This window comes from Simochromis diagramma, unplaced genomic scaffold (assembly GCF_900408965.1).
Source record: "Simochromis diagramma unplaced genomic scaffold, fSimDia1.1 OVJJ01000228.1, whole genome shotgun sequence".
Classification (NCBI taxonomy): Eukaryota; Metazoa; Chordata; class Actinopteri; order Cichliformes; family Cichlidae; genus Simochromis; species Simochromis diagramma.
Window position 1 is genome coordinate 844,943 of NW_024386873.1, and position 26,597 is coordinate 871,539.

Here is a 26,597-nt window from a genome sequence, read left to right on the forward strand (position 1 = left end):
TATCTACTCACTGCGGACTCATTTTCTGTAAATTTATAATGTTAAGGAATTAGAAGTTCATATTAATCATGGCCAAGTTTTCCAAAAACAAGTCAAACATATGCTTATGGATGTTTTCAACATTGTGTTGACTTTTATTTAAATTTATTTATGTTACGATATCATGGGATTGCAACTAAAAGCGCAGAATTTAAGGCACGTTTCAGATGTTCTGAGATCATCTTTTACTGGATTGTTTTCAGAGTTTGAACTTTGGGGTCATTCATGTCATCAAATATTACCCGAAAACTTTTACATTTATAATATTATGACATCGTGCTGGGCACAGCCAAAAAACACCCCAAAGTAAGGCGAGTGTAGCTTGCTGCTGACCCTCAGCAGGCTTCCAGAATCTGGCCAATCAGAAGACAGTGGGTTTTAGCCGGAGGAGGCATAAGAAAGATTTCAAAAAGATGAACCTAAAGCAGCTAGTATGACATCTTCTTAAAAAAATATTTTCTAAATTAGAAAACAAGACTATTTTACTAATTGTTTCTTTAAAGATGATAAATGCTGGTTACCAAAATCTTCCTCAGAGCTTTTCATTTCTCAGTGTAAGACAGCTTGATTCTTATAACACAGTTTCCTGTTTAAATGTATGTTGTAGAGATTTTTCTGTTTACACGAGTTGTGCTGCTGGACAAATGAAGAAACTTATAGATTTGTGGAAATATGTTCACAATCAAAACCCTGCATGTAGATATCGTAATTACAACGGCTGCAGTGAAACTCTCACAGGAACAGAAGCACAAAGATTTAACAGTCACTTAGAAATCGGTGACACCGTGTGATGTGTGGTTGGTTAATAAAACAGGGTAGGCAGCTTTGAGAGGTAGCGCAAGCAAAGTCCGTATGAAACCGTGTAAGAGTACACCACCACAGCGGGAATCAGCAAAGCTAGCATTCGTACTGATAACGAGCCAGGCCTTTTTTTTCCTTTTTAGTTTACAATTTATTTTTTTGCATAATGTGATTAGTAAACAGGCATGCTACATACAGAGTGGGCGGAGTGAAGGTGCGAATGGGATGGACGGGACCTCGTGCTGCATTCATGTCATACTGGAAGTATTTGTGTTGGTTTACGACATGTTTCTGATTTTTTGTGTGAAAATACGGACAATGAAACCCGCGCTGAATAAAGTTCTATATTTAACAAATGTTGTGACGCTGTCGACAAACGTACATCTAAGCCTTAAACGACCACCTCTGCAGTGACACAGTCGATGATGCGACTAATAACATTTGTGAAATATGACATGAATGCAGCACTACAAGACCCTCCTTTCCTCCCCCACCTCTGAGCCTGACCTCACCTGACCTTACCTGTACACTCTGATTGGCTCTCAGTCCAAACGTGTCACCTGATCTCCTTAAAGACCTGCAGTGCGTTTTTGGCACCGAGGTGACTGCAGTTACATCTCAGTGACAAACCTAGACTGGCTGATGGGTTACCTTCCAATTAAAACCCATACTGTTTATTTACATAGTGCTACTCAGTTAGCTCGCCTGCTAACTGAGGCTACAGTCTGTATAAAAGCATTCAGTAATAAATACTCCAAGCATGCACAGGTTATAGGAGATGAAGGGCTGATTTAGTTCCACAACAACAGCTTATATCCTCAAAGAACCCCCAAAATTTCTGTTAGCACGCACACATTTCCACACAGAGAGGCTAAAAGAGAAAGCAGTCCTGTGCTGATTGATGTGCACTCTCTGGTATTTGGCACAGCGTCACGCTGAGGCTCGGCAAGCTGAGAGAACGGCGACTGGACGAGGACAAAATGAACGTTTTGAGAGGTTTTCTGTGTAAAACTCAAACAGTTAAACAGCCAGTGTGCTCTAAATGGGGTCATGTCATAACCACAGCTACACCTGACAACTAAAAATGAGTGTGTGGCCCAGAATTGCATTTCAACAGCAATAAAAATCATGATTTCAGGTTTCCTAAACAGTGTCTGGCTGCAGACAGTCCCTCCTGGCTTCGTGTACAGTGGATTTGATGAATCATCAGGTAAACTGTAAACTCCATCACAAACATCTGTAAATGTTGAATGGATTGATAATGCCAAAGCTGTTTCACAGCTGCACACTAATCAGATTTGGGCATTAGCATTAGCATTAGCATAGTTTAACTTGGAAAATGAAAGGCTTGTAAGAAAGAAGGAGACACCTTATAGATCTTATAGATCCCTCAGACTGACTTACAAACTAATTACATTGATGACTCCTGTTGAATAACTGCAATTAAAATAAGTAAAATACACATGGCTTCACCACCTTTAAGCTCCTGCGTCACATGTACGTGAACCTGTGTAGTCTCCTTTAGGCCCTTGTTAGTGAACACCTTATCCTGAACATGTAAAACGCTCATCCGTTCAGTTCTTTATTAGCAACTTTGCTATCGGTTCTAAGACAACAGGTCCTTTTAACCCTCTGGGGTTGACGGACGCGCCGACGCGTCAAAATCACATGACCAATTTAAGACGACATAGCTACAAGATGCAACAACCCAGAGTCTCCGGTTCAACTTGGGTCGAAAGGGCGGACTTCAAACTATATACCGGTTTTTAAATTGTGTGGATAGGCCATGTAAAACCAGAGTTATGATCAAAAATGCATGCAATGTTTTTTTCTGAACAAAACAGTGGTGTTTACAGCGAGAGGAAAAAGAAAAAACACCCCTTCCCTTCCCTATTGGTGTTAAATTGTGCCATGTCAACCAAACAAAAGATGATATGGCAACATGTGGCATAGTTTGTTTAGGGAGAGGGGGAGGTGACGCTCGCGAGAGAAAGCAGGCGGGCATAGTGGACAGAAACTAGTTTTTTGGACTGGCACAAATAATGTGTGTACCTTCTTATTTGATGCAGAAAACCGAATAGTTCAGTAAATAGATTTAAATGGTGAGAACCAGCCAATTCCAGTTTCCAACAATGGCGGCAGAGACTTAGTTTTAATATCACTCTTATTTCTCTTTCTGGGTCGCAAAAAACCTTTTAACATATTTTCAGGTGAGAAAGTAGCTGTGTAAACTTCAAATATCTGAGCCGACCAACACATCGTCTTCAAACCCCCGCGGTCTTTCGCTACTCAGGTTAAACATGATATATAAGTCACTTTGATAACTTAAAAATGTTATTGTTTGGCTTTTTCAGTGTTTTATTTGTTCGTGATTACATCGGTTTGGCTGAGATTAAAGTTATTAGATTAGATTAAATGTAACTTTATTAATCCCTCGGGAGGGTTCCTCTGGGTTTTCACACAGCTGAATAAAACTAATTAAACAAAGTGTGAGACGGTTGAGAGTTTACGTCAGTGCCCTGTTATATATTAGATAGCAAGGAGCAGACGGCAGAGTTTCACTCCACCGAGGGAGCTCATGACGTACTACCCGGCTTTCTTTAGACCGCAAAGGCCGGGTCCTCAGGTGGAAGCAGCCTCTGAATTTGGACACCCCCGCTGTTTCCGGGCCGGCCAATAATAACGGTGACATTTAACGTATTTTATCCGATAAATAAACACTGTAAAATGTATTTATCACCCCCCCCAGCAGCCCTTTTGAATTGTCTCCCTAATTCTGAGGTCTCAAGGTTGGCAAGTATGGCCACAACACTTCACTTTTTTGCCACATGGATCGCAAACCACGTCTCAGCTGTTTGTGGAGGTAAAATACGTCCGCACATGACTCCGACTACGCTCAGCCATTGTCGTGAGTGCGCACGCCAAGGGGCTGCGAGACATTTATACAGCTGTATTTCGCACATGACTATGAAAGGCGGAAGAGGAAGTAGTTCCTTTGAATGTAGACAATCCGAATGTTATAGTTTCTTTCCACTGTGTTCCTGTTAATGATAAACTACAAATTTACCCTAAATTACTAAAATATCTATATTTTAATGTGAGAATGGATTCTAGAACATAAATGATTGGTATCGGAGGAATCGATATTTCAGGATCGATCCGCACATCACTAGTTAGGGTTACCGATTATGGCTTAAACTGGAGGTTCACTTTGTCTGGTTATTGGATAAAACTGCAACATTAGCAACAAGCAATTTTTTTCTTGCAACCCATTTAAGCTCAGCGCTGCAGGTGGAATTTGTTCTAGCCAAAGCTCACGTGCTAAACTGTTACATTAGTGATAACATGAAGATGTTAGCTGTCATGTGACGTTTTATATATTCATGTCTTTAGAATTTAGATTTTTGCGAGGCGTGAGGTTTTCTGGTTGGTTCTTCCAAACAGGCTCAAATTCTATAAATGACATGTGAATGTTAAGAGGTGAAGCCCCGGCTTTACTGACGAATGAATTCTGCGATATGGTTTTTCAATTTTGTTGTCCGGGTGGAAAATCGGGAGAAATTCGGGAGAATGGTGGCTCCGGGAGATTTTTGGGAGGGGCACTGAAATTCGGGATTCTCCCGGAAAAATCGGGAGGGTTGGCATGTATGGTTGTGGCAACATCACTAACCTTGTCAAACACCTCAGAGTAAATCAGAGCACAGGATATGAGGAGTGTATGTTGAGGCGAACTGAAGAGGAGGAGAGGGACAGGTGCTGCTAGGGCGAGACAGACGTCTCTCATGGAGTCCTTTAGTGCTGCAGGCAGGCAACGTGTTCAAATAGCCACAACTTCAGTTTTTCTATTTCTATATGATGAACTCTGCATTATTAAGTGATAAGAACAAGTAATCTGATGTTCTGTAATCATTATGATGCTATAATTTGAGATACAATAAATAAAATACGTTTTTGTACAAAGTATCGGCTCAGTATCGTCGATACCACCCTGAATATTACTTGGTATCGGATCAGAAAGGAAATCAGTGGTATCGCACATCACTAACCCTAACTCCGTGTTTTTCAGAAAAGCCAAAAGGACTTTTTGAGAAGAAATGTAAATAGTTTTGAAATGTTATCGTCCCCTGCCAGGAGAATAGGTTAAAAGAGAATAATTTAAAAGAATATTACATATTCTGATAGCGTTAGATTTAAAGATAGACCTCAGAGGGTTAACAGCCACCAGGTCGAACTACCTAAGTTTAAGGTTAGCACTGCAATTCAGACATATGCTAAACAAGCCTAGCTTATAACCTTGCACCATTCAAAGATCACGGCTGTCACAGTTCTGGTGTAGCTGTAAGAACTATGTTCATCCACTGTCACAGCAAAGAGGTGAGTACCTGATCCAACACTTCCTAAAACTATGAACAAACTCCTTCCAAGGTTGTTACCAACATGAGGGTTACACTGGCAAACAAAGATATTTCCGAATTATGATTTTAGGCTATTGAGTGAAGACTGAGAAAGAACTTCATACAGGAAGTTGTTGAGGAAGTTCTTTTTGTATCTGCAGTAAAACACTTAACAGAAAGGGAAGCGGGCAGCAGCTGTGAATGCTAGACTAAAGTAAAAGACTGACACTGAAAGGCCGGAGAGAAAAGAAGAATTGATCCATCTCACATGCTGTGAGCACTCAGAGGGAGTCCAAAAGTAACCTCAACCACCCAAATTAATAGAAGTCCTGGAGAACATCAGGAATAATGTGAAACGTTCCATCACTTTACGTCCACTTAGAGCCAAAGGCTGTGGTCAGGGAGAATAATTCATTAATTACTAACTCAGAATCGCTTACAGTGAGACGAGCACGGCTAACAGCCAGCAGTCTGAGCGCCTGTGGTCAGTTCACGGTCTCTGAAAACCTTGGATGGAACATGATGAATGTTTAGCAGCTCCGGGGACATTTATCATGAATATGCAGAGTAAACATCAGAATCATGCCTCCGGTTTTTTCACAAAGACAGTGAAACAGAGGAAGTCCATCTCTGTGCTGAAACAAAGATCCCTCTCTCTCCTGCCGTCACAGTTCAAAGACTTTTAGAGTTCCTCCTCAGTTTGAGTTAAACTATCACTGCAGCAGCTTCTCCCTGTTTCAGTTCAGCTGAGACTGCGTTTCTAAATTTTTGGCATCAAACCCAACAAACCAGGTCCCCCAGTTCGCACCATTACGGACCATTAGGAATCTGAATAATCCCATTTCCCAGGATGTCCATTTCCTCTTGTAATTGTGGCGTCTGAGGAGGAGATAAGCTGCTACCACAGAATGAAATGAGCATCTGGTGATCCATCCTTTTCTCCAGATCAGGTGTCAGGCGTCAGGATTAGGTTTGTCGGTCGTGTCAGAGGTAGAGCGTCAGGCAGACCATGCTTGTCGTGCAGCAAGAAACAACAGCAAAGAACAGAAACGGGTTTTTATTCGTTTTACATCTGGTGCAGGCGCTCGACAACGATAGTGCTTCAGGAACGGGAGGAAATGGTGTCGTGTCGGGTTCGATGTTGTCATGAAGTCAGTCTCGCCGTGCTGATTGGTTTGAATCAAGATTTTAATATCACTGGAGAGAGAGAAAGATTAAATTCACACAGATATAAGCTGGTTTTACATTTTTTATGATCCTGAACATTCGAGAAAAGCTTGTAGAGTCAACTTTAGGTTGCTTTTGCAGAGAAAATGACTGAATCGTGAGACTTACATCCCCAGTTCAGGACGATGGCCGCTGTGATGATGGCAATCCCTCCTAAAATGGAGACAACAGACAGCACCATGGCGTTACGGCCCAAACGACGAGCACCGTCAACGTTGCCTTGCTGCAGACTGTTTCGGGACTGAAGGGAAGCAGAGAGCAAAGAAAACAACCAATAAACGGTCAGTCAACATCGTAAAGTAATGATATGATTGGGTTGGGACAACAAGACAACATTATAGTTACAGATAAAAAGAAGAAAAAAAATCAGCAGATTAGACAGCAGACGACTTGATACTGACAATTTAAATGTTATATAAATGTTTTTCTGCCTGCAGCTCCATATTTCTATTGTGGGACATCGCCAAAGAACTTTCCAGGCTCTCAGCTAAAATATATTCCTCATTTATCATTCGCTGGTTCTTTCTACAGCCCGAGTTCTTCTTGGAAAAACCCATTTTAGCTCTTTTGTCTTGGTTACTAACATGTAAAATAGATTCTTTTGTTTTTGGAGTTGTCAGCTCTGTTGTCCTTAAAGATTAAAAAGTTTTTGGTTGTGACTTATAAATTTGTCTGAGCTGCTGTTAACTGAGAGGTTTAAATGATACTGTTGTCAGAAGTCGTACCATCACAGAGAAGGTGAGGGCCACGATGTTGATGGGCCACATTGGGCAGAAGCAGGATAAGATGGCGAGGATCAGGTAGTCCCTCGGCTTGGACCCATCCACAGCGGCCTCTGTGATGGCGCTGGGCTGGCGGGTGAGCGAGGGCCTGGGGGAGCCCATCGCTAGCGAGCCAGACCGGCTGCCCAAGCGGGGCCGGCCATTAGCATGGCCAGCTGGCTTTGCATGCAGCTTGGGCGACACAGAGGGCGCTATGGGTGACGAGTCAGCTATGACAGGCGCGATGCCATTACCTAGAAAACAAAAAGCTGTCAGAAGGAACTGAAAAACAACTGATAAGCAACCATCATCTCTGCCGGGGGTTTTAGCTTTTGTTGGCTGTGTTAAGCTTCCCTGAAAGTATGTTCCTCAAGAGGAAACCTTGTAGGTGCTGAACAGCTTCACTGTGTTAATAAAAATAAAACACCTAAAAATAGATGTCAGGGTGGGGAAGTCAGGAAGCTCCATGAGAGGAACTAGCATGTTGTTTTTGGATATTCTCACAGGAAATGATTGTGATTAAAACAACGATCTGCCAAAAACACCTTTCAATATTTTCTTTCCCGACCTAAAGTGATGCCCCGCTGCGACTGGACCGGGCCGTAATCCTGCTGACACGGTGCAGGCTGTACCAACATAACAAAGCCAGTCAGGACAGTAGGCCATTTTCCATCATGGCCAGAATTTTTATAGTTACCTTATCCTCAGCGCTCTGTGTGTCTGTGGCCTACACACAGCTGAAGCCTGATTACAGCGTCTGGGCACCCAACAGCCTCAATAGCCTTTTACAGGTGCTAACCGCTAGGCTAACTAGCAACAAGATGCCTTCCCTCTCCACAGATGACTACCACAGCCTCCTGCAGTACTGGAGACAAAAATTCATCGCTTAGAAGTAAACGTGGAGGTAAATGGACTGTGTGGAAATGAAACAACCTTGCCTTTGATTCAAAACAATGGCGATGAGCAAGCTAGTACACAGCTAAGGAGCACAGATAACATGACCAAGAAAGTAGACTTTGTGCACTATTATAAATCCTCAAGCGATAATCCCCCCTTGGACTGTCTTGGTGCAAAACCAAGACATAAATCATGTCTCCTGGAAGGGGGAGGACGTATCACAGGCAGGGCACAGCGAGCTGAAATCTCTGAAACCGACTGGCCTTCACTTCCTGCGAGACAGAGAAGCTCTTCTACCCCTGTATACGAGAGGAAACAGGACTGGACAACCGTGAATAGGAAGGTTAACAACAAACCTTCAAAACAACTGAATGTGAAACTGCACAACAGATTTGCTCCACTATCAAAGGACCCTGGATCTCTATCGGACAACCATCCATCTAAAAGTAGCGAAGTAAGGTCTGAAAATCTGTTGAAAAGTGAAAGGCCACAGGGAAAGCTAAAGGCTAGGCCTGAAACTCTGATTGTGGGTGACTCTGCCGTAAAGGATGTACAAAGGATGTGCGGTAAGAACACTAAAGTCCTCTGCTTTCCTAAGGATATGGTCAACAACCTGAAGGAGAGAATTCTTCAAATTGCAGATGAATATCCAACTGTGACAAACATTGTTCTGCATACAGGGTCAAACAATGTGTCCAAACAACAGTCGGAGGTTCTGAAACGGGACTTTATTGGATTATTAAACACTGTAAACTCTCTGAATGCAGCTGTATTCATCAGTGGACCTGTACCGCCGGTCAGAGGAGGAGACGAGAGATTCAGCAGGTTGTTTACACTGAATAAATGGCTCATATCAGCATGTGCTGACCACTCAGTGCATTTTATCAACAACTTTAATATTTTTTGGGAACGCAGGCATCTGTTTAAAGCAAATGGATTTAATTTTAACAAGTCAGGGGTGAAACTGTTCACCTCCAACTTGTTTTATTCCATACGTCATCCATCTGTGCTTGGTGCCAAGGCTGAGATAAACGAGGAGTTATCTCATAAAGAGGAACAAACAGTACTCCAAGAACAGACAAAGCCCAGCAGAAACCTTGAGGAGGAGCTCCATCTGCCCCCACCCGGGAAGAGCCTCAGAAAGGAGAGACACCCATGGTATCTGAGGAAGAGCCTCAGAAAGGAGAGACATCTAAGGCAAGAAGAGGGGTCCCTATTTGCCTCCAACTCTCTCAACAACACCAACGACCAGGACCAGGGACCACGATCTTCCCCAGTCCCCCAAACCCCTGACAGGCCATCACCCTCCTCCCCCTCCCTTTCTCCCTCCTCCCCACACCTGAAATTCACTGAGGAGATGATGGAGCGGGTCAATGCTGGGCTCAGATCTACCCCCCGGCCCAATCCCTTTTTGTCCCCCATAAACCCCCCACCAGAGCGGCCAAAGGTTCGCCATCGAGCCCCTCATTTCAATGTAAGCAGCTATCTCCTGGAAGTTTTCAGTCTTTTGAATATGTGGCTTTACAGCTGAAGGCCCCATCCAAAGTTGTGTTTCTTAATGTTTACAGGCCTCCCAAATACTGCACAGACTTTTTTAATGACCTCAGTGAACTGCTGTCTGTGATCTGTGTTGATCTCGACTGTGTAATTATTGTTGGGGATTTTAACATCCATGTGGACAACCCTCAGGACAAAGGGACTAAAGACCTGAGTAACACTCTGGGCAACTTTGGGCTGACTCAGCATGTAACAGAGGCCACACATAATAGAGGACACACTCTTGACCTACTGATCTCCAAGGGCCTGAGCATTTCAAAGGTTACTGTGTCTGATGTGGGCGTGTCTGATCATTACTGTGTTTTCTTTGAAAGTAAAATCTCAGCCCACACAAATATATCAACAGCAGTGATCACAAAACGGTGTATAACTGAACACAGTAGTGCGATTTTTAACCAGGTCTTCCCATTAACACCTGACCTGTCCAGAGGTTCAGTCAATGAGCTCGTCAGTAGCTTCAATGCTAACATGTTAAATGTAATGGACACTATTGCTCCCATTAAGGTGAAGGTTATCTCTGGAAGGAAAAAGTCTCCATGGTGAAAAATGAAAAAGGAGAGTGTAGGAAAGCTGAGCGCAGATGGAGAAAAACAAACCTCCAGGTTCATTATGACATCTATAAAGAGAAACTTCACAATTATAATTTACAACTGAGGAATGCAAGGAGGTCCTACTTCTCTGACATCATCACTAAAAACAGCCATAATGCTCGGGTCTTATTTTCTACAGTTGACAGGCTAACAAACCCTCCTGTGTCAGTGGCAGCTGAACTTCATTCGACCATGGCCTGCAATGACTTTGCCAAATTCTTCACAGAAAAAATCCAAAAAATTAGACAAGCAGTTGGTACATCAACAGCAGATCCAGGATATGTACTGTGTCCACCGAAAAACTGTTTAAACACCATCAAACAGTTTCACCCTATTAACAGCAAAGACCTGGAGGACATCTTAAGTCAACTGAACTCCTCCTCCTGCTGTTTAGATGTCCTGCCAACAAGTTTTTTCAAAAAGGTCTCAAAGACTTTAGAGTCAGACCTGTTACAGATCGTCAACTTTTCTTTAATGTCAGGTGTGTTTCCGGAACCACTAAAAACTGCTGTAATTAAACCTATACTGAAAAAGGACAATCTTGACAAGACACAAATGAACAACTACAGGCCGATCTCAAATCTCCCATTTTTAAGTAAGATCATTGAAAAAGCAGTTTCTCAACAGCTCAATTACTTCTTAAAACAGAATAATTGCTATGATGCCTTCCAGTCAGGTTTTAGACAGAACCACAGCACTGAAACCGCTCTGACCAAAGTGTTCAATGACATATGTCTGAACACAGACAGTGGAAAAATGTCAGTCTTAGTTTTACTGGATCTCAGTGCAGCATTTGATACAGTTGACCACAACATATTACTCAAACGACTGGAGAACTGGGCAGGTCTTTCAGGAACTGTACTAAACTGGTTCAAAACATACTTAGAAAACAGGAAATACTTTGCATCAATAGGTAACTTCACATCTGAGCAGACAAGTATCACATGTGGAGTTCCCCAAGGTTCCATCTTGGGACCCCTTCTGATGCTGGTCTATAAAGCTCTGAATGGTTTAGGACCAAAATACATCAATGACCTCCTGACCCAGTATGAACCTTCCAGATCCCTCAGGTCATCTGGATCCGGTCTTTTATCAGTTCCCAGAGTCAGAACCAGACACGAAGAAGCTGCATTCAGCTTTTATGCTCCTTATATCTGGAACAAACTCCCAGAAAGCCTCAGATCAGCTGAAACACTCAGTTTATTTAAATCCAGGTTGAAGACTCACTTGTTCTCAGCTGCATTTGAATAAAGCACCAAATCCGCACTGTTTTACTTTTAAGCTTAAATTTCAAAACTCACATTTTAACTACTGATTTTATCTACTCTTCCTTTTCTTGTTCACAGGAGCTGTGTCCAAATTCATAGGCTTCATCCTCCTGAGGCCGCATTTGTAGGCCGATTACGTCACAGTGACGCGACAAAGGCAGTCCAAATTCGAAGAGTCCTCCAAATGCGTCCTCCTTTTCCCTGAATTTGAAGGATGGGTCGGGCGTATCCTCCAACCTATCCCAGAATTCATAGTCAGGTGACGGGCGCTAGCTCAGAATTCAAAATTACTCTTATTATTCTTTCTGGGTCACAAAAGAAACTTTATTTATAGGTTTATCTAGACATCACATATTTGCAAAAGGGCTCCGACGTTTTCGGAGACGTCTGTTACCCACTAGCTCGAAGCTGACCGGGAGGTCGAGGCTCACTAGAGCCCGTGAGAACACCGGACTCCCCGCACATGATTTTCAAACCTCCCGTGGTCTTTCGCTACTCAGGTTAAACGTGATATATAAGTCACTTAGATAACTTAAAACTGTTATAGTTTGGCTTTTTTCAGTGTTTTATTCGTTTGTGTGTAAATCGGTTCGGCTGAGATTAAAGTTATAGTTTTCACACAGCTGAATAAATGTCAAACAGAAAACTGATTATACAGAAGTGTGAGATGGTCGAGAGTTTACTCCAGTGTCCTGTTATATTTTATATATCAAGGAGCAGATGGCAGTTTATTAAACTCCACCGAGACAGCGGTGACGCAAATCTGAAGGCTCGACTGTTCCATTTCACAGCCTCACACTTCCAGCCTTCTCGGTCTTCAGAGGATCCGGCCCACATAGACCGCGAAGGCCGGATCCTCCAAAGGATACGGCCTATGAATTTGGACACAGCAAGGGAGAACGTTTAGTCAAATTTATTTTCAAAATGAAATTGATCAGTTTTTAACTGTCGTTATATTATGTCTCTAGTAAATCCTGGATCTTCAACTATCCAACAACTTTTGTGACACTGATATGTGATATATGTAAATAAAGTCAAACCTGTTTTCATTCATTCTTATTCTGGGAACACAGATCAACCACTAAATCAACATCTTTGATGAGGAAGCTTGTTTCCTCCAATTGTATCTTCAATGCTTCACTTTTGGTCACTAACCCAAATAAAGATCTGCTGAACTCATGGCTGTATCTGAGGTAAGAAGGTGCATTGTGAAGCTACTGGAAAAGAAAACTTATCATAGCGGACTTTTAGGGCTGTATTTACTGGTCTCTGTGTTTTCGCTGATTACTGTCAGGTGGTCCATTCCCTTCCCGTCCTCTGTCTGCTGGGCCTCGGGAGCATCTGTCGTTGAGGGTGGGGCCTGTTGGTCAGAGCTGGTTGGTTGAGAAGTCACAGCAGTTTGGGCAGCTTCTCCATTCTGCTGCATGGTGATTGGCTGGTCTGGCTGCTGGGGTTCCTCCATATTACCGGGCTGATGGGTGGCGCTAGGGCTGGTGGTCATCGGACGGCCGAAGCTAACTGTTGAGGAAATCTGAAGGCAGGGCTTGTTCTGAAAAGAATTACAGAGATGCCGTCAGTTATGTTGCTGCTATGAAAGTCATTAGGGAATCATTCTGATTATTGATTGGCTGATTAATTTGGCTAAGCCGCCAGCTGCATATAAAAACAGAACGTGGCAGATCAGACTCGTGGAGGAAAAGCTTTGCAAACAGAAAAACACAACCACTGTATTCAAGGTCCTTGTATAATCTACTTTGCATGGTGAAGCATTGCTTGATTTAAGAATGCAATCGATGGCAGCACGGAACGTCCAGATGATCCAAAGGTTGCAGCATCCATACTTTGATTAAGAGCCAGAGTTCCTTTGTTGCAGGTCCTAATCATGTCTGCATTTATATAAAGCAACCCTCAAAGTCATGTCAGCATTACTGTGTAACAGCCAGCACTGCTCAGAGTTTATCTATATCCATATCTGGTTTTCAGGTGCAGCTACCAGCCACCTCCAGCTTTTCTGGGGGACATTGAGCAGTTTGAGTCCCCATGTAACCCCTCCAAGAGTCCTGGGTGATGAGCTGGAGTGCGACTCAAAAGACCCCTGTGAAGAGACAAACAATGGACCATGCCAACTCACCCAGGTTACCAAGACCCCACCCTGGATCCAGGCCAGTAAGAGAGGTTGGGCACCAGGCGCCAGGCCTTTGGTGCAACATGGCTCCACCCTCCTGTGGGACATCCACCCGGAGGAGCTTTAGAGGTTCAGTGCTTGGTGCAGCAATGCTAGAACCTTGAACCTAGAACCTTTGTTTATCTGATTCCAGTAATCAAAACATCAACCTAAGATTTGTATTTTATTTTATTATTTTAACTGAATACAGCATTAAAATGATTTGCCACTCTTACTCCAACGACATTAATCATTGCAGTTTTGCTGAAGACATTCGGATGGCCCTGTTTGGACTCCATGTTCTTGGATGTGTAGGGTTACTGTTGTGAGGAGCTATAGTTTACCTGAAAGCACAACCCTTTCCTTACCCTAACCGTGTAGTGCCTGAACAGAATTACCATAATGAGTAAAAGTGAAAAGAAAGCTTTAAGGTCTCCACCCTCTGAATCTGCAGGTCTGCTGTGATTACCAGTAAATGAAGACATTAAAGACACCTCGAGTGTAACAGTGAGACACGGGCACTGAAATTATAAAGCTCTGTGTTGTAATTTCAACTTTGACCTGGTGGTGGCAGCGTTGCCTCAACCAAGAAAATACCTCCAAATAGTCAGAAATCCTAAAGCGTAGAGGCCGATGTCCCCATCTCGTTGTTCTGAAAGCAGAAGTAGAGAGTTGGGTGGAGCAAGCACCAACTTGCGAGAGGCTGCACGGCACTAACGTGTTAGCGAGCTAACCGCGCTAACGCATTGACGCCGTGCAGCCCCACGCACTGGGCGAGCCGCACTAACTCGCTAACGGAGATTTGCTGTTTGCATGCGGTTATGGCGTTAACGTCATTTTAACGAGATTAGCGCTGACAGCAGTACTTCTAATATAATGTGCGACTCTGCAGATACAGACGAGGTTTTACAGGTTTTACAGGTTTCTGTTGCACTAAAATATCTTTGTGTGAGTATTTGCAACATCACAATACCACAAGTTGCTTTACGTCATCCTCCATTTTGATTTGGGGCGTGAAGCGAGCAGCAGCAGAGTATTTGTAGCAGCAGCCTCCTGATTAGGGATGTCCCGATCAGGTTTTTTGATTCATTTGTCATTTGATTTTGAGTATCCACCGATACCAAGTCCCGATCCGATACTTCTATAATACATAAAAAAAGAATAAAGAAGAGAAACAGATCCTGGATGTTCCTCATTTTTTTATTTAATTCACCTTATTTTAACATTCAACAACTCCGTTAACAAACAAAGCACTTTTGTGAGGAAGCTTGAACAATCAAGTAATAAATAACATAAATTATTCACTTTCACTTCATTTTAGTGCAACAGTAAATATAAAAAAAGTCTGATATAACAACAATTAGCATCTCAACTTAAAATATCCGGCATGCATGTAAACAAATAAAACAATAAAAGTGCCACAGTGTTTGCAAAGCCAGTAATGTGCTTTTAGGAACTGCACTCCTAACTCTTACTGTCATCACAGTAGTAAGTTTCACAGAAGGAAATGTCTACCTCGTTTCTGTTCTCATCAAGGACGTTTGCAACGGCACTAAAAAGTCTCTCACTGTCCACAGAGCTACAGGGGCACTGAGACACTGGGTTGCAGCCATATTTGCAGACTATTGTTTGACGTCCTGGTCACTTGCTTGTCCAACAACACTTAAAACTATTGAAAAAATTTATAAAAGAAGTTTAAAACTACTTGACAAAAAACCGACTTCCCACCACCACTGTCATGTGTTAAAAAAACATAAATTACTGAACTTCAATAACTTAGTGAAACTTAAAAGAGTGAGTTTAATATATAAAGTCTTACACTCCCTTGCTCCACCACCACTAAAGCAGTTCATTAGGCATAAAGAAAGCTCAGACAGGACCACTCGAGCTACAATCCGAGGAGACTTGTTTATACCCTACAGACGGACAGCATTTGGGCAGAACGTCCTTTCTGTCCAGGGTGGCCATCTGTGGAACAGTCTTCCTCAACCCATTAGAGAATGCTCGACATTCAGTTTGTTTAAGGCAAAGGTTAAAAACTGGTTATGGACAAATCAAGTGTGTGATCATGTATAAGTTGTATAGCTTTAATGTTTTATTTGGGAACAGAATGGTGTGTATGTGTAAGTTTGGTGATGGAGTTTTTATTATGAATGAATGATGAATTTTTATGAATTATTATGTCTATTTTTATGCTTAAGGACAACAGATGGAAATTAGCCTTTGGCTATAATCTGGTATGTTTACATTCATGTAATTTTTTTTTTACATTTATGTTCATTAACATGCACTGTCCTAAATAAATAAATAAAATAGAGGAAAACTGATTAGCATGTTCTTTCCAGTACTGAAGTGGGTCACTTTTCAAGTTTACATGTCTCACAGTTTGCTATGGCAGTGTTGTTGTCATCAACTTTATAATACCTGCAGACCGCAGACATACTCGCGCTTTCCGCTTCAAGCTGCTTCCGTGTTCTAATTTGCCGGCAGGCGTCTGTGCAACAAAGTGATGTCATGCCGCACGCGTTGCTGTTTCCGTGTGGAGTCAAGAGGTCTAAATCTGTGCCACCGCTTAACTATGGCTGTATCCCAATTCAGGGTCTGCAGCCTTAAAGGCCGCATTTTAAGGCCGATTACGTCACAGCGACGCGACGAAGGCTGTCCCAATTCAAAGGCTGCTCGAAATGCGGCCCTCAAATGCGTCCTTCATTTCCCTGAATTTTAAGGACGTGGCGGTGTAGACTTCGTGGCCCAACATATCCCAGAATGCATAGCGCGGCGGTGGGTGTGGATAATTTTGCCGAAAAAAAACGGCGGATGAGGGGCGCCCAAAGAGTACACTTTAAGTACTGAATATTATGTCACTTATTTATGTGCAAATGTTTAATAATGAAGAACATTAAACATTACTGTTGGCCACATGTCGGCAAAGTCATGTGACATTAGTGACGTTTGTACTAACTTGGTTTTAAAGCCTTTACTTTAAAATATACGCCGTTCAATAGCTGATCTTAATCTCACAGAGAATGATCAAAGCTCATGTAGAAAGAAACAAATGAACAAAAGATTTTCTCCTTCATTTCTGTCAAACAAAGCTGTATGACACGTTTCCAGCTGTTAGTATCATGGTTGCTAGGCAACCTGGGCAGCGCAACGGAGGCTAGACCGCCCCATTTCACAAGCCTCGCACTTCCGGCCTTAGTGGTCTTTGAGTACGCGGCCCTTGAGGACCGTTGAGACTGCTTACTTTAAGGCTGCAGACCCTGAATTGGGATACAGCCTATAGATGTGTTAGCAAATAACGAGTCAGATTCTGATCAGTCTGAAACGACGTGATCGGCTCTGGACATCCCTACTCCTTGGACAGTCTCGGTCGTTGTGTCCTTGGGCAAGACACTTCACCCGTTGCCTACTGGTGGTGGTCAGAGGGCCCGGTGGCGCCAGTGTCCAGCAGCCTCACCTCTGTCAGTGCGCCCCAGGGTGGCTGTGGCTACAATGTAGCTGCCATCACCAGTGTGTGAATGTGTGAATGACTGGATGTGTAAAGCGCTTTGGGGTCCTTAGGGACTAGTAAAGCGCTATATAAATACAGACCATTTACTCCTGATAGCATCATCTTTATTGGCCACGACCTGCTGCTTCTTCCAGACTAATGGCAGTCGGCATTCCTGACGCCGGTCCAGATATACTCAATTCTTCTGGATGAAGCCTCAAGTGGCCATTAGAGGAACTGCAGTCGTTGGGCACTTTGTTCAAACTGAAAGCAGCTTTAGTTTATTTGATGAATTTTCTTTTAAGAAACTAAATTTGATTTTGTAGTTTTTAAATCATGTTGTTCTTTTTGGTTTCAATGTTTATGTGTTATAAAAAGAGGAGATTAATAAACTAATTTAAATGTATAATTTAGCAACAAAAGCAATAATCCTTCATATATCCTTGCATGCTTTCAGCAGGTTCTTTCCTCTCATAAGTTCAGTTTTATTAAATTGCAGCGTCCTGAGAACGAGTCGGTAGATGCAGCAGAGGAGACATGATATTAAAACTATAATGAAAGAACAGGATTTCTGCTCTGCTGGCGTCAGAGATGTTAAAGGAAACCAAGCCTCAGATGAGTCCTGAGGCTCCACACATAGAAACCACTTGGTCCCATTTATTCACCATTTTACTGATTATTACTTACTTTTCATAAAAATGAACACATTAATGTGAGAGTGTGAAAAAAGTTTCATTGCCAGTGAAATAACAATACTGACACGGATCACATTTATGCCATATTTTATAAAGTAAATTGAAATCAATCTTTAACCTTAAATTTGTTTATCTACTATTTTGTCTTTTTAATTTTAGCAGCTCCTGCTTGCATAAAGAATCCTTCTCTCCAAATCTATTCATTCAAAAATCAATTTGATTCATTTTATCAAGCAATAAATAAATAAATTTAGAATAAAATGAAAACACATGTATATAAATATTGACTTCTAAACTTTTCATCTTATTTGGATTATTTATTGAGATGTTCCTTTGTAGGCGGAGCCTCTGAGCTGTGATGTTCAGAGTTCCTTTATCCCGAGCTCCTTGTTCTTAATAAAAGTTGAGATTCCTCCAAATGGGCCGGGCGGCGGAGTTATTCATGAAATATTCAGACGTTTTCTCTGACAGCTTATCTAACACCACCAAAGTTAAAAGCTGAAATTATGACAGCGGCGTGTCACAAAGCTCAGAATAATTTTGTCTCTCCAAAGGTCGAGAAAAAGGAGAGAAATATTTATAAAACAGATCTGCAGCATCTGTGTGGGTTGATCAGGTTGCTGTTTAATAACGGTGACTCAACACTTTCTTGCTGCTGAGGTTTGTAGCTCGCGGGCCTTCGTGTAGGAGGACGTGAGCGCCGTCAGGAGCTCGGATTCATGCGTCGGTGAACAAAGAGCATAGTAACAATCATGTAATTTATCAGCGACTGAGAAGTTATGGAAGGGATCATTAGGCTGTCAGTCAGTCTGAGTACGAGCAGGCGGGGGAGTAATTACAGCTTTCAGTCACAACAGCTTTATCTGTTTTTACATCCTTGGATTTAAACGTGAACAATGACTGAACCAGCTGTGACATCCTCAGATCTGCGTCCGGTCAGGTGACGGGCGCTAGCTCAGAGCTCTGAGATGACAGCATGTGGATGCGACATGACGCGATTGATAAGACGTTACCTAAGGAGCGTATCCTCGATATTCACACTCCTCCTTTCTGAAACTCTGAATTATCAAATTTACTAAAAGGACCCGAGATCAGTGACCGAGCCCATAAACTAACCAGGAAAGTGTTACAGCGGAGGGCCGATCTCCACGTAGACTTCTACAGGACCAGAAGTCACGCTGTAAGCAAAAGTATCGCCACCTGGTGGCCATTGCAGAATGCAAAATGAGAATGCAGCGCAGCGTCCACATCGCTCCTCTGCTTTTAGAAGGCAACAAAGAAAAGAAACTGTCCCAGCTGGGTCAACGTTTAGACACACTCATAGAACTGCAGTTATGTCCAGTAACCACTGTTTCTGTTTCACATGTGCGGCTCCCACTAACAGGAGGTCACGGCTACACTGGGTAACGTGTGATGGAGGTCCAGCCTGTGCCACATGCAGACGTCCTCCACCATCTTTGTCCTTAAACAGAAAAACAGGAGCCTGGAAACCAACGAGGGAAGACTCCAACACAAGCTCCACACGGTGGATGCAGACAGGTGCCAGCATGAGCTCGTGCTGTCTGCCGCACATGCTTTCTGACACGAGCAGTTCACCGTCAATCAAGAGAGACAGAGTTTAGATTCAGACACGTCTTTAAATGTTGTTTACACTGAAAAAATAAAGCCGCATGTATTAAATGTGATCCTTCCACAAACAATACTTCCTGTTTCTAAGAGAACATAAGATAGAACAGGCTTCATTAACACTGGAAACACTGCAGATTCCCTGAGTGCTGATATTTCAGACATTTTTACATCTAGAGTTGTGCTGACCATAAAACTAAGTTTGTTGTGTAAAGAGAGAGAAGCTGAAGCAGCATCATTTATCTGACTTTTTCAAACTTGTGCTGCGTTTGCTCTCGGTTCAGTGCTACCCCTGTGCTCCTCACTGTGATCAGCAGTAATCTTATCGGATCAATCAGACAGGCTCATCGATCCGAGCGATGCCTGGAGGACGAGCTCTTCCTAAAAAGCAGGCGCTCTGTCGCAGCGCCTACATGCTCGCCGTTGTAAAGACTGCCAGGACTGCATCGATCGCTTGTCCCCCTCCCCGAGGACCCAGCGCTGCAGCGCTGCTTCGCTGACTGAAGCAGAGTGTGTTATTACAGCGCTGCACGAAGCTGCACGTGCTCCCTGATGCAGTGCGACCGTTTAGCAGCATCAGTGTCATCCGATGCAGATCATAGGATACGTCTGCAAAACGCCTCCGATCCTCCCAAGTCGCTGACGTGCTCAGCGTTCAGAGAAGAGGACGAGAGGGTGTTTACCTCTTTCTTCCCCTTCTTCATCACTCAGCGAGGCGAGCTCTCGGCTCTTTGTTCTTTTGTTGGTTACCTCAGGAGCTTCAGGTTACAAGAAAACTTCTTTAACTTTAAGATTTAAGTTTCATCCGGTCTCATCCTGGATCTGTGTATTAAAACCCATCAATCATTTAAAATGAAATGTGATGGAGAAAGATGAACTCAGCACTGCTACTCAGGGTCTGTTACTACAGTGACCTCACAGCGGCCATATTATTGGTCACATGACAGAATTAAAAAGGCTCCAACAGCACAAACACGGTCCAGACCTACAGCTACATCCACCTGTCAGTCAAAGAGGCCACACCCCTAATGATGCTAACTTTAAGCCTTAATGTGATTTAAACACAGAGATCAAACAGTTTGTGCATCAGGATGTAAACGTCTTGATGCTCAATCATCCAGGTAAGTAAATCTCCAAAAGTTGATTCTGTTCATCTGGACTAAACATGTTTGCTTCTCTGGGGACTGACTCACTGCTGCCTCTGCTGGATGTTAGAGGAACTGCATGTTCTCATTTTATTATAAATTTATATTCTTATGACTTTTATGCTAAAATATTTTTTTAGACCATTTTGTAAATGTTTATTCAAGACGGAAATCCAACTGTTTCCAGTTTTCACACAAAACCTTTGATCATCATAAAAATCTGACGTGCTCTGCAGCAGATAACCTCGGATGGAGCTTTTACTTCAGAACCAGCTCGAGAGAATGACAGAAGCACCTATAATCATCAGCTTACTGCAGTTAGAAATAAGAATCGTTTAGAAAATGTGACTCTGTCCAAACAGCAGAGAGCTCTATGCGACCCACATCAGAGGCTTCCAGGAAATATCTGCAGAATAAGCACAGGACAGTTTTTTTATCTGCTGCGAATACTTCAAATTTTTATTTTAACAACCTGAATTTTCCTGAACATGGAGACATGGGGGTGTCCTACATAATTAAAGAGCTTCTGCTCAGGATGCCGGTTTGAATTATTTGTTAGACCCGCGAGCTTCAGCGGCTGCTGTTTGGGACCGAGTCTGTCAGACGTATGAACAAACTTTCCTATGAAAATTTTTAGCTTCACAGTGAAACATCAAAAACTATGTTTCCATAAAAAAAGGAAAAAAACTTCCCATGAAAATAAGGATATTTCATCATCATAATGATAAAAAGATTAGAGAAATGAGGAAAAAAAATCTCACACAAAACAGAAAGAAGCAAATTGCTTTCACGTCCATCTTCCACATACAGTCTGTAGTTCTCTAGATTTCTGTGACTAAATCAAACAAAATCAATGAATTTTAATGATTTATTAATCATTAATGTTGCTGATTACAGCGGTACACTGAGATTTTACTGTCGTGTCAAAGATCAGGGACTCAGATTTCCCCTTTTGATCTCATTGGCTGGAGGAGGGTCACAGGGTCTTTAATGAAGGGTCCTTACAGGAACCGGAGTTTAACATTAATTAACCTGCTGCTGCCTTCGTCCTGTCAGCGAGCGGCAGGATTAGCGCTGCGAGCTGCGGCGGGCACTCCGGAGGGAGCGGCAGCAGGAAGACACGACCATCGCAGCCATTAGTCTGTTGTTTTTAGCTCTGCGGCGGCGGCGTAACGACTCGGGACTCTGCAGATGTTTGTTTCATGCTGCTGGGCCAGTCATGATGCGCTGACATGATAGAAGCCTTTAATGAAATCCTGGGTAATGGCTGCGTCCCTGCAATCACAGACTCTGAGCTTGTTGGGCTGTAGCTGCGAGGCTGTGGCACTAATCGGCTACAGGACCCTCTGACAACATGAGTCTGAGAGACGAGGCTGTAACAGGATGAAACAGCCTCACAGCCGTTGGACAAACATGAATCTCCAACTCGTATCAGCTGTTTTTACACCACAGACACAAAATGAATCCGTTCAAATTTTATAGCATGAAAAAAAATATGTTTGGAGGCTGGATGGAGATTTCAGAGCTGTGAGTCATCTCACCGTTCACTTAGATTTGTCTTCTTAATGTGATTACATCCTCCAACGCCCCGTGACCCTGGAGGTCCAGTTTGTTTCCAGAAGTCTAGATTTTCATTTTGTTGAATTTTAGTAACTAAAATCTTTTTCCTTTCAGGTTTAGTTTGTTTTTACTCTCTAGAACAGCCTGGATCCAGATTCAGATCATCGTGTTTTATGGTGGATCAGGGTTTGGTCCCGCCCCAGTCATAAAACCCCTCTAGGTTAGAGTTAGGGTTCAGTTTCTCTCTGCCTCTCTGGAACAAATGTAAAAGCCTCTGTACGAGCTTTTCTTTGAACAGGAACATCTTCCACCTCAGGAGAGTTTGCCTCTTCGGCCCTGATCCAGCATGGTTGACTGGAGAGCTGGTGGCTGACCTGATGGAGGTATGTAGAGGAGCTGCAGAGGCAAAAGCACTCCAACCAGAAGTGGACTCTGAACCTGTACAGAAGAAGATTCTTCATATGCTGACTTAGTCTTCTTTATTTCGGTTAAAGCTGTCTGTAGTCATGTGCAAAGGTTAAAGATGTTCACTTCTCCAACGCAGGCACCATGAGAAAGACTGAACTTCAACTACAAGAAGAACGCAGAGCCCTCAAACAGATGGATCAGTCTGGGATTGTGCGGGGAGTTTCAGGAGTACTCCACACAAGAGCTGTGGAAAGTTCACTGAGATGCTCCAAAGCCAAATGAGTCCAAGACCAGTGTAAAACCCAAAGCCCCAATCCCAACTTCCATGCCACTGACTTCCAAGTCCTCCGAGATGATCCAAAATACTGCAGCAAGAGTCCTGACAGGGACTAGAAAGAGAGAGCAGATTTCTCCTGTTTTGGCTTCCTGTTAAATCCAGAATTCAAAATCCTGCTCCTCACATACAAGGTCTTAAATAATCAGGCCCCATCTTATCTTGATGACCTTGTAGTACCATATCACCCTATTAGAGCACTTCGCTCTCGCTCTGCAGGCCTACTTGTTGTTCCTAGAGTATTTAAAAGTAGAATGGGAGGCAGAGCCTTCAGTTTTCAGGCCCCTCTTCTGTGGAACCAGCTTCCAGTTTGGATTCAGGAGACAGACAGTATAGAGCTAGAGGGTCTGTCCCGTTAGGACATGCCCAGAATAGCTCAACTGGCTTCTTCCAATATGGGGGAGCAGCAGCTCTACTCTGAGCCTCCTCTCAAAGTAGCTCCTACTGAGCTCCTCACCCTCTCTCTAAGGGAGAGGCCACCCACAGATCGAGCAGTAAATGGAGAACTTCGCTTTCAGCTCCCTCTTCACCCCCGCAGATTGGTACAGTGGTCGCATCACTGCAGGTGCTGAACCAATCCATCTGTCAGTCTCATGCTCCCCTCACTCGTGGACAAGACCCCATATAGCTGAACACCTTCACCTGGGGCAGTAACTCATCCCTGACCGGAGTAGGCACTCCACCATTTTCCGGCTGAGGACCACGGCCTCACGTGAGGGTCAGATGACATCATAGTGACATCACATCCAGCCTCCATATTCAGCTAAATTCAGGTTCTACAAACTGATCCAAACTCAGCGGCCCCACAAGAGATTTGAAGCAGTTTTGAAAGGATGAATCTTTGTTTTATTTTCTAAACTCAAAATTCAACTTCCTGTTTCTCGGCCTGGTCACAGAGCGGCCATGTTGCTGTCACCTCCTCGCTCTTGAGGCGGGTCACACCTCCTGACTGTGACTCCTCTCAGTTAAAGCTGTCCCCGTGACTAAAACCAGCTCACTCAGTCAAACGGAAACATTCAAAGTCTTTAAAGGCAGACTTTCAAAATAATATTCACATTTTTTTAGGCAGTTTAATTTGAAATTCTTTGGCCGACTTCGGACTGTAAACAATCTGCTCTTGTTTCTTTCAGTTTTTTGGAAATGAAATATTTTCAGAGTTTAACCTCCAGCTCGAGCAAAGCAGGATAAACTGATCCACTAGGGGCGGGTTTTGATAATCGATTTATCGATTAAAGCTTGGATAACGTGATATCGATTCATTAAAATCCTGAATCGATTTTTTAATATAATTTTATTTTGCCCGAAACGCCAGAATCTCAGTTTCAACAACCACCAAACATTAAAACAGTAACTGAGGGCAGGAACAGGCTTCTGCACAGAGACGTAAACACAAAGCTCGACCCGCCGACGCATCAGGATCAGTGAGCTGTGACTTTCTCACCGACGGCACGGACACGGTCGGGGCTGAAAGCCGACAGCTCGCTGACTCTGATGTGTCGGCGGGTCCGAGCTTTGTGTTCACGCCCTTTTTGTGCTGATTCTGAAGCTGTTAGTTTGATCTCTCTCCAAACAACATTGACCGAACCAGCAGCAAAAGAAGATCCAAACTACGCTTCACACAAACATCGTCATGGATTCACTCTGACTTTTGCTGTTTTGCTTCCACCAGGATAAAATCACACTTCATGCACAGCTCTCTCTCTCTCTCTCTCTCTCTCTCTCTGTTTTCTTCATTATTCGCTTGCTTGTTACGCACAAGTCTACCGTTGTTTACAGCCTGTCGGCCGCTGTTTGTTTCCTTTTACATTCTTCCGAAAAGAAAACCTAATTTCTGCCGTTCAATACTGAACAAATTTAAACTTTTTAAAATTATGCAAAATGCAAAACGCTGTGTCTGTAATAAAACCGCTGTAACTTCAGAGGTGATGTTCATGTGTTGATTAATGGTTTTCTTTCGTTTTTGATCGACTGCAGAATATTTTTATAAAATCCAGACCAGGAAAATCTCCTTCATGTTTTCTGTGTTTTATCCTCAGCTGCTTTGACACAAAGGCCTCTGCTGTGATGCTTACACCTTTGATAAAGTCTTGCGTGTGTCAGCTTCCTTTTTATAGGTACAAAAATATGTAAATGTGCTGATCTGAATTATAATATTTCTGACTGTCTGAGGCAAAATTTCCCAGATTTAAATCGAATTGAATTGAATTGAATCGATTCGGGACATTGTGAATCGGAATCAAATCGATTCTAGAAATCAGTCATGATACCCAGCCCTATGATCCACCTCAGGCAAGGACGGCACGGCGGCGAGGCGACAAGGACACGAGGCGACGAGGACACGAGGCAGAGAGGACACGAGGCGACGAGGACATGAGGCAGAGAGGACACGAGGCGACGAGGACATGAGGCGGTGTCTGTTTTCTAGAAAATACCCAAAAAGCTTGAATGAAATCCTGCGAGGCAGCACGACTGCAGCCATATTTTATACATAATTAACACGCAGTGATGCATGAACATGTCCATGCCTCTCTCTCTCTCTCTCTCTCACACACACACACACACACACATACACACACACACACACACACACACACACACACACACACACACACACACACACTTTGTATGAATGCACCAAAACCTTCATCTTCATCACAGGCAGACAAAGAAAAGAGAAGAATCCAGCTGGAGGTGTGATGCAGCGACACACCCACCCAGGCGGAGGCAGCCGCACATGTCCTGCACATCCAACCTGTGAAACTGAAAGATTTTTCCCGGGACGCTCACCTGGTTCTAGTCCAGCACGGTGAGGTTCATCGTGTCTCTGCAGGAGAAGTGGGAGGTACAGATCCCCCGATGTGAGCGATAGGAGCTGAAATGAGAGATGACAGTACGCTGCGCTCGGCGAAACACCCGTCAGATCTTCTTTTAAATGATGCTCTGGCTCGCTCAGCCTCCTCTCACTAAGATCTGTTTGATTTGTGATGCAGAGAGTCTGTGCAGCAGCTCCGTCTGCTCCACCGCAAGAGGTGAAAGGGAAGGGAGGGGTGCTTTAAGAGTGTGTGTGTGTGTGAGAGAGTGTGTGTGTAGTAGTAGTAGCTGCCCTCCTCTCCCTCTTTCCATCTTTCCTTCAGTATCGAGTTGGCTCAGGCTTAAAAGCACCTTCTGACAGAGCCTTCAAAATAAAAGCCTCAAGATGAAAGCTCAAACCCTTTTCATCGATGTTAGTGCCTCTCTGCCACCAGATCTGCTTTTACAAAAGTTGAAATCGCTGATTCAACAACCGGACTCTGACCCATATTTAGCAGAATCTGCGACATCAGCCCCAAATTAAAACCTGAAATCAACCCTGTGAGGAAGATTTCTATTGGTCAAGACAAGCACCACGAAATCTGCTCAACTCAACGACGCCTCGTACAACCTCGACTGTGAAAAAGTTAGGATGATATATCAAATATAAATAAAGCTGCACAAAACACAAAAAATGATGATGTCAGCAGCACAGGTCTGTGTTTCCTCTCTAACATTAGTCTGTGATGTCTGTGAGCCGAGGACAGCAGCTGGTCTGTTGGAGGATACTTTTCTTACCTTTTATTGCTTCAGTCTCAGCTTTGTTGAGACGTGTTTCTGCCATCAAA

At 43.3% G+C, this 26,597-nt stretch overlaps 1 protein-coding gene across 1 annotated transcript; it reads right to left on the reverse strand.

The window, feature by feature from the left end:
• Positions 1 to 5,109: 5,109 nt before the first annotated feature.
• On the reverse strand, positions 5,110 to 26,375 carry LOC120733543 (proline-rich transmembrane protein 2). Its single transcript, XM_040031818.1, has 5 exons — positions 25,747 to 26,375; positions 12,798 to 13,083; positions 7,187 to 7,476; positions 6,570 to 6,702; positions 5,110 to 6,431 (listed from the first exon to the last, which is right to left on the reverse strand). Exons 2-5 carry the CDS (start codon positions 13,033 to 13,035, stop codon positions 6,415 to 6,417), a joined length of 678 nt encoding a protein of 225 aa, XP_039887752.1. The 5' UTR covers positions 13,036 to 13,083; positions 25,747 to 26,375; the 3' UTR covers positions 5,110 to 6,414.
• Positions 26,376 to 26,597: the final 222 nt, after the last annotated feature.

Coding starts and splice junctions, on each gene's coding strand:
- LOC120733543 (XM_040031818.1), bottom strand. CDS start 13,035: ATGACCACCAGCCCTAGCGCCACCCATCAGCCCGGTAATATGGAGGAA. Junction 7,477..12,797: donor CAGCGAAAACACAGAGACCA/GTAAATACAGCC, acceptor TTTGTTTTCTAG/GTAATGGCATCGCGCCTGTC. Junction 6,703..7,186: donor CCCTCACCTTCTCTGTGATG/GTACGACTTCTG, acceptor GCTTCCCTTCAG/TCCCGAAACAGTCTGCAGCA.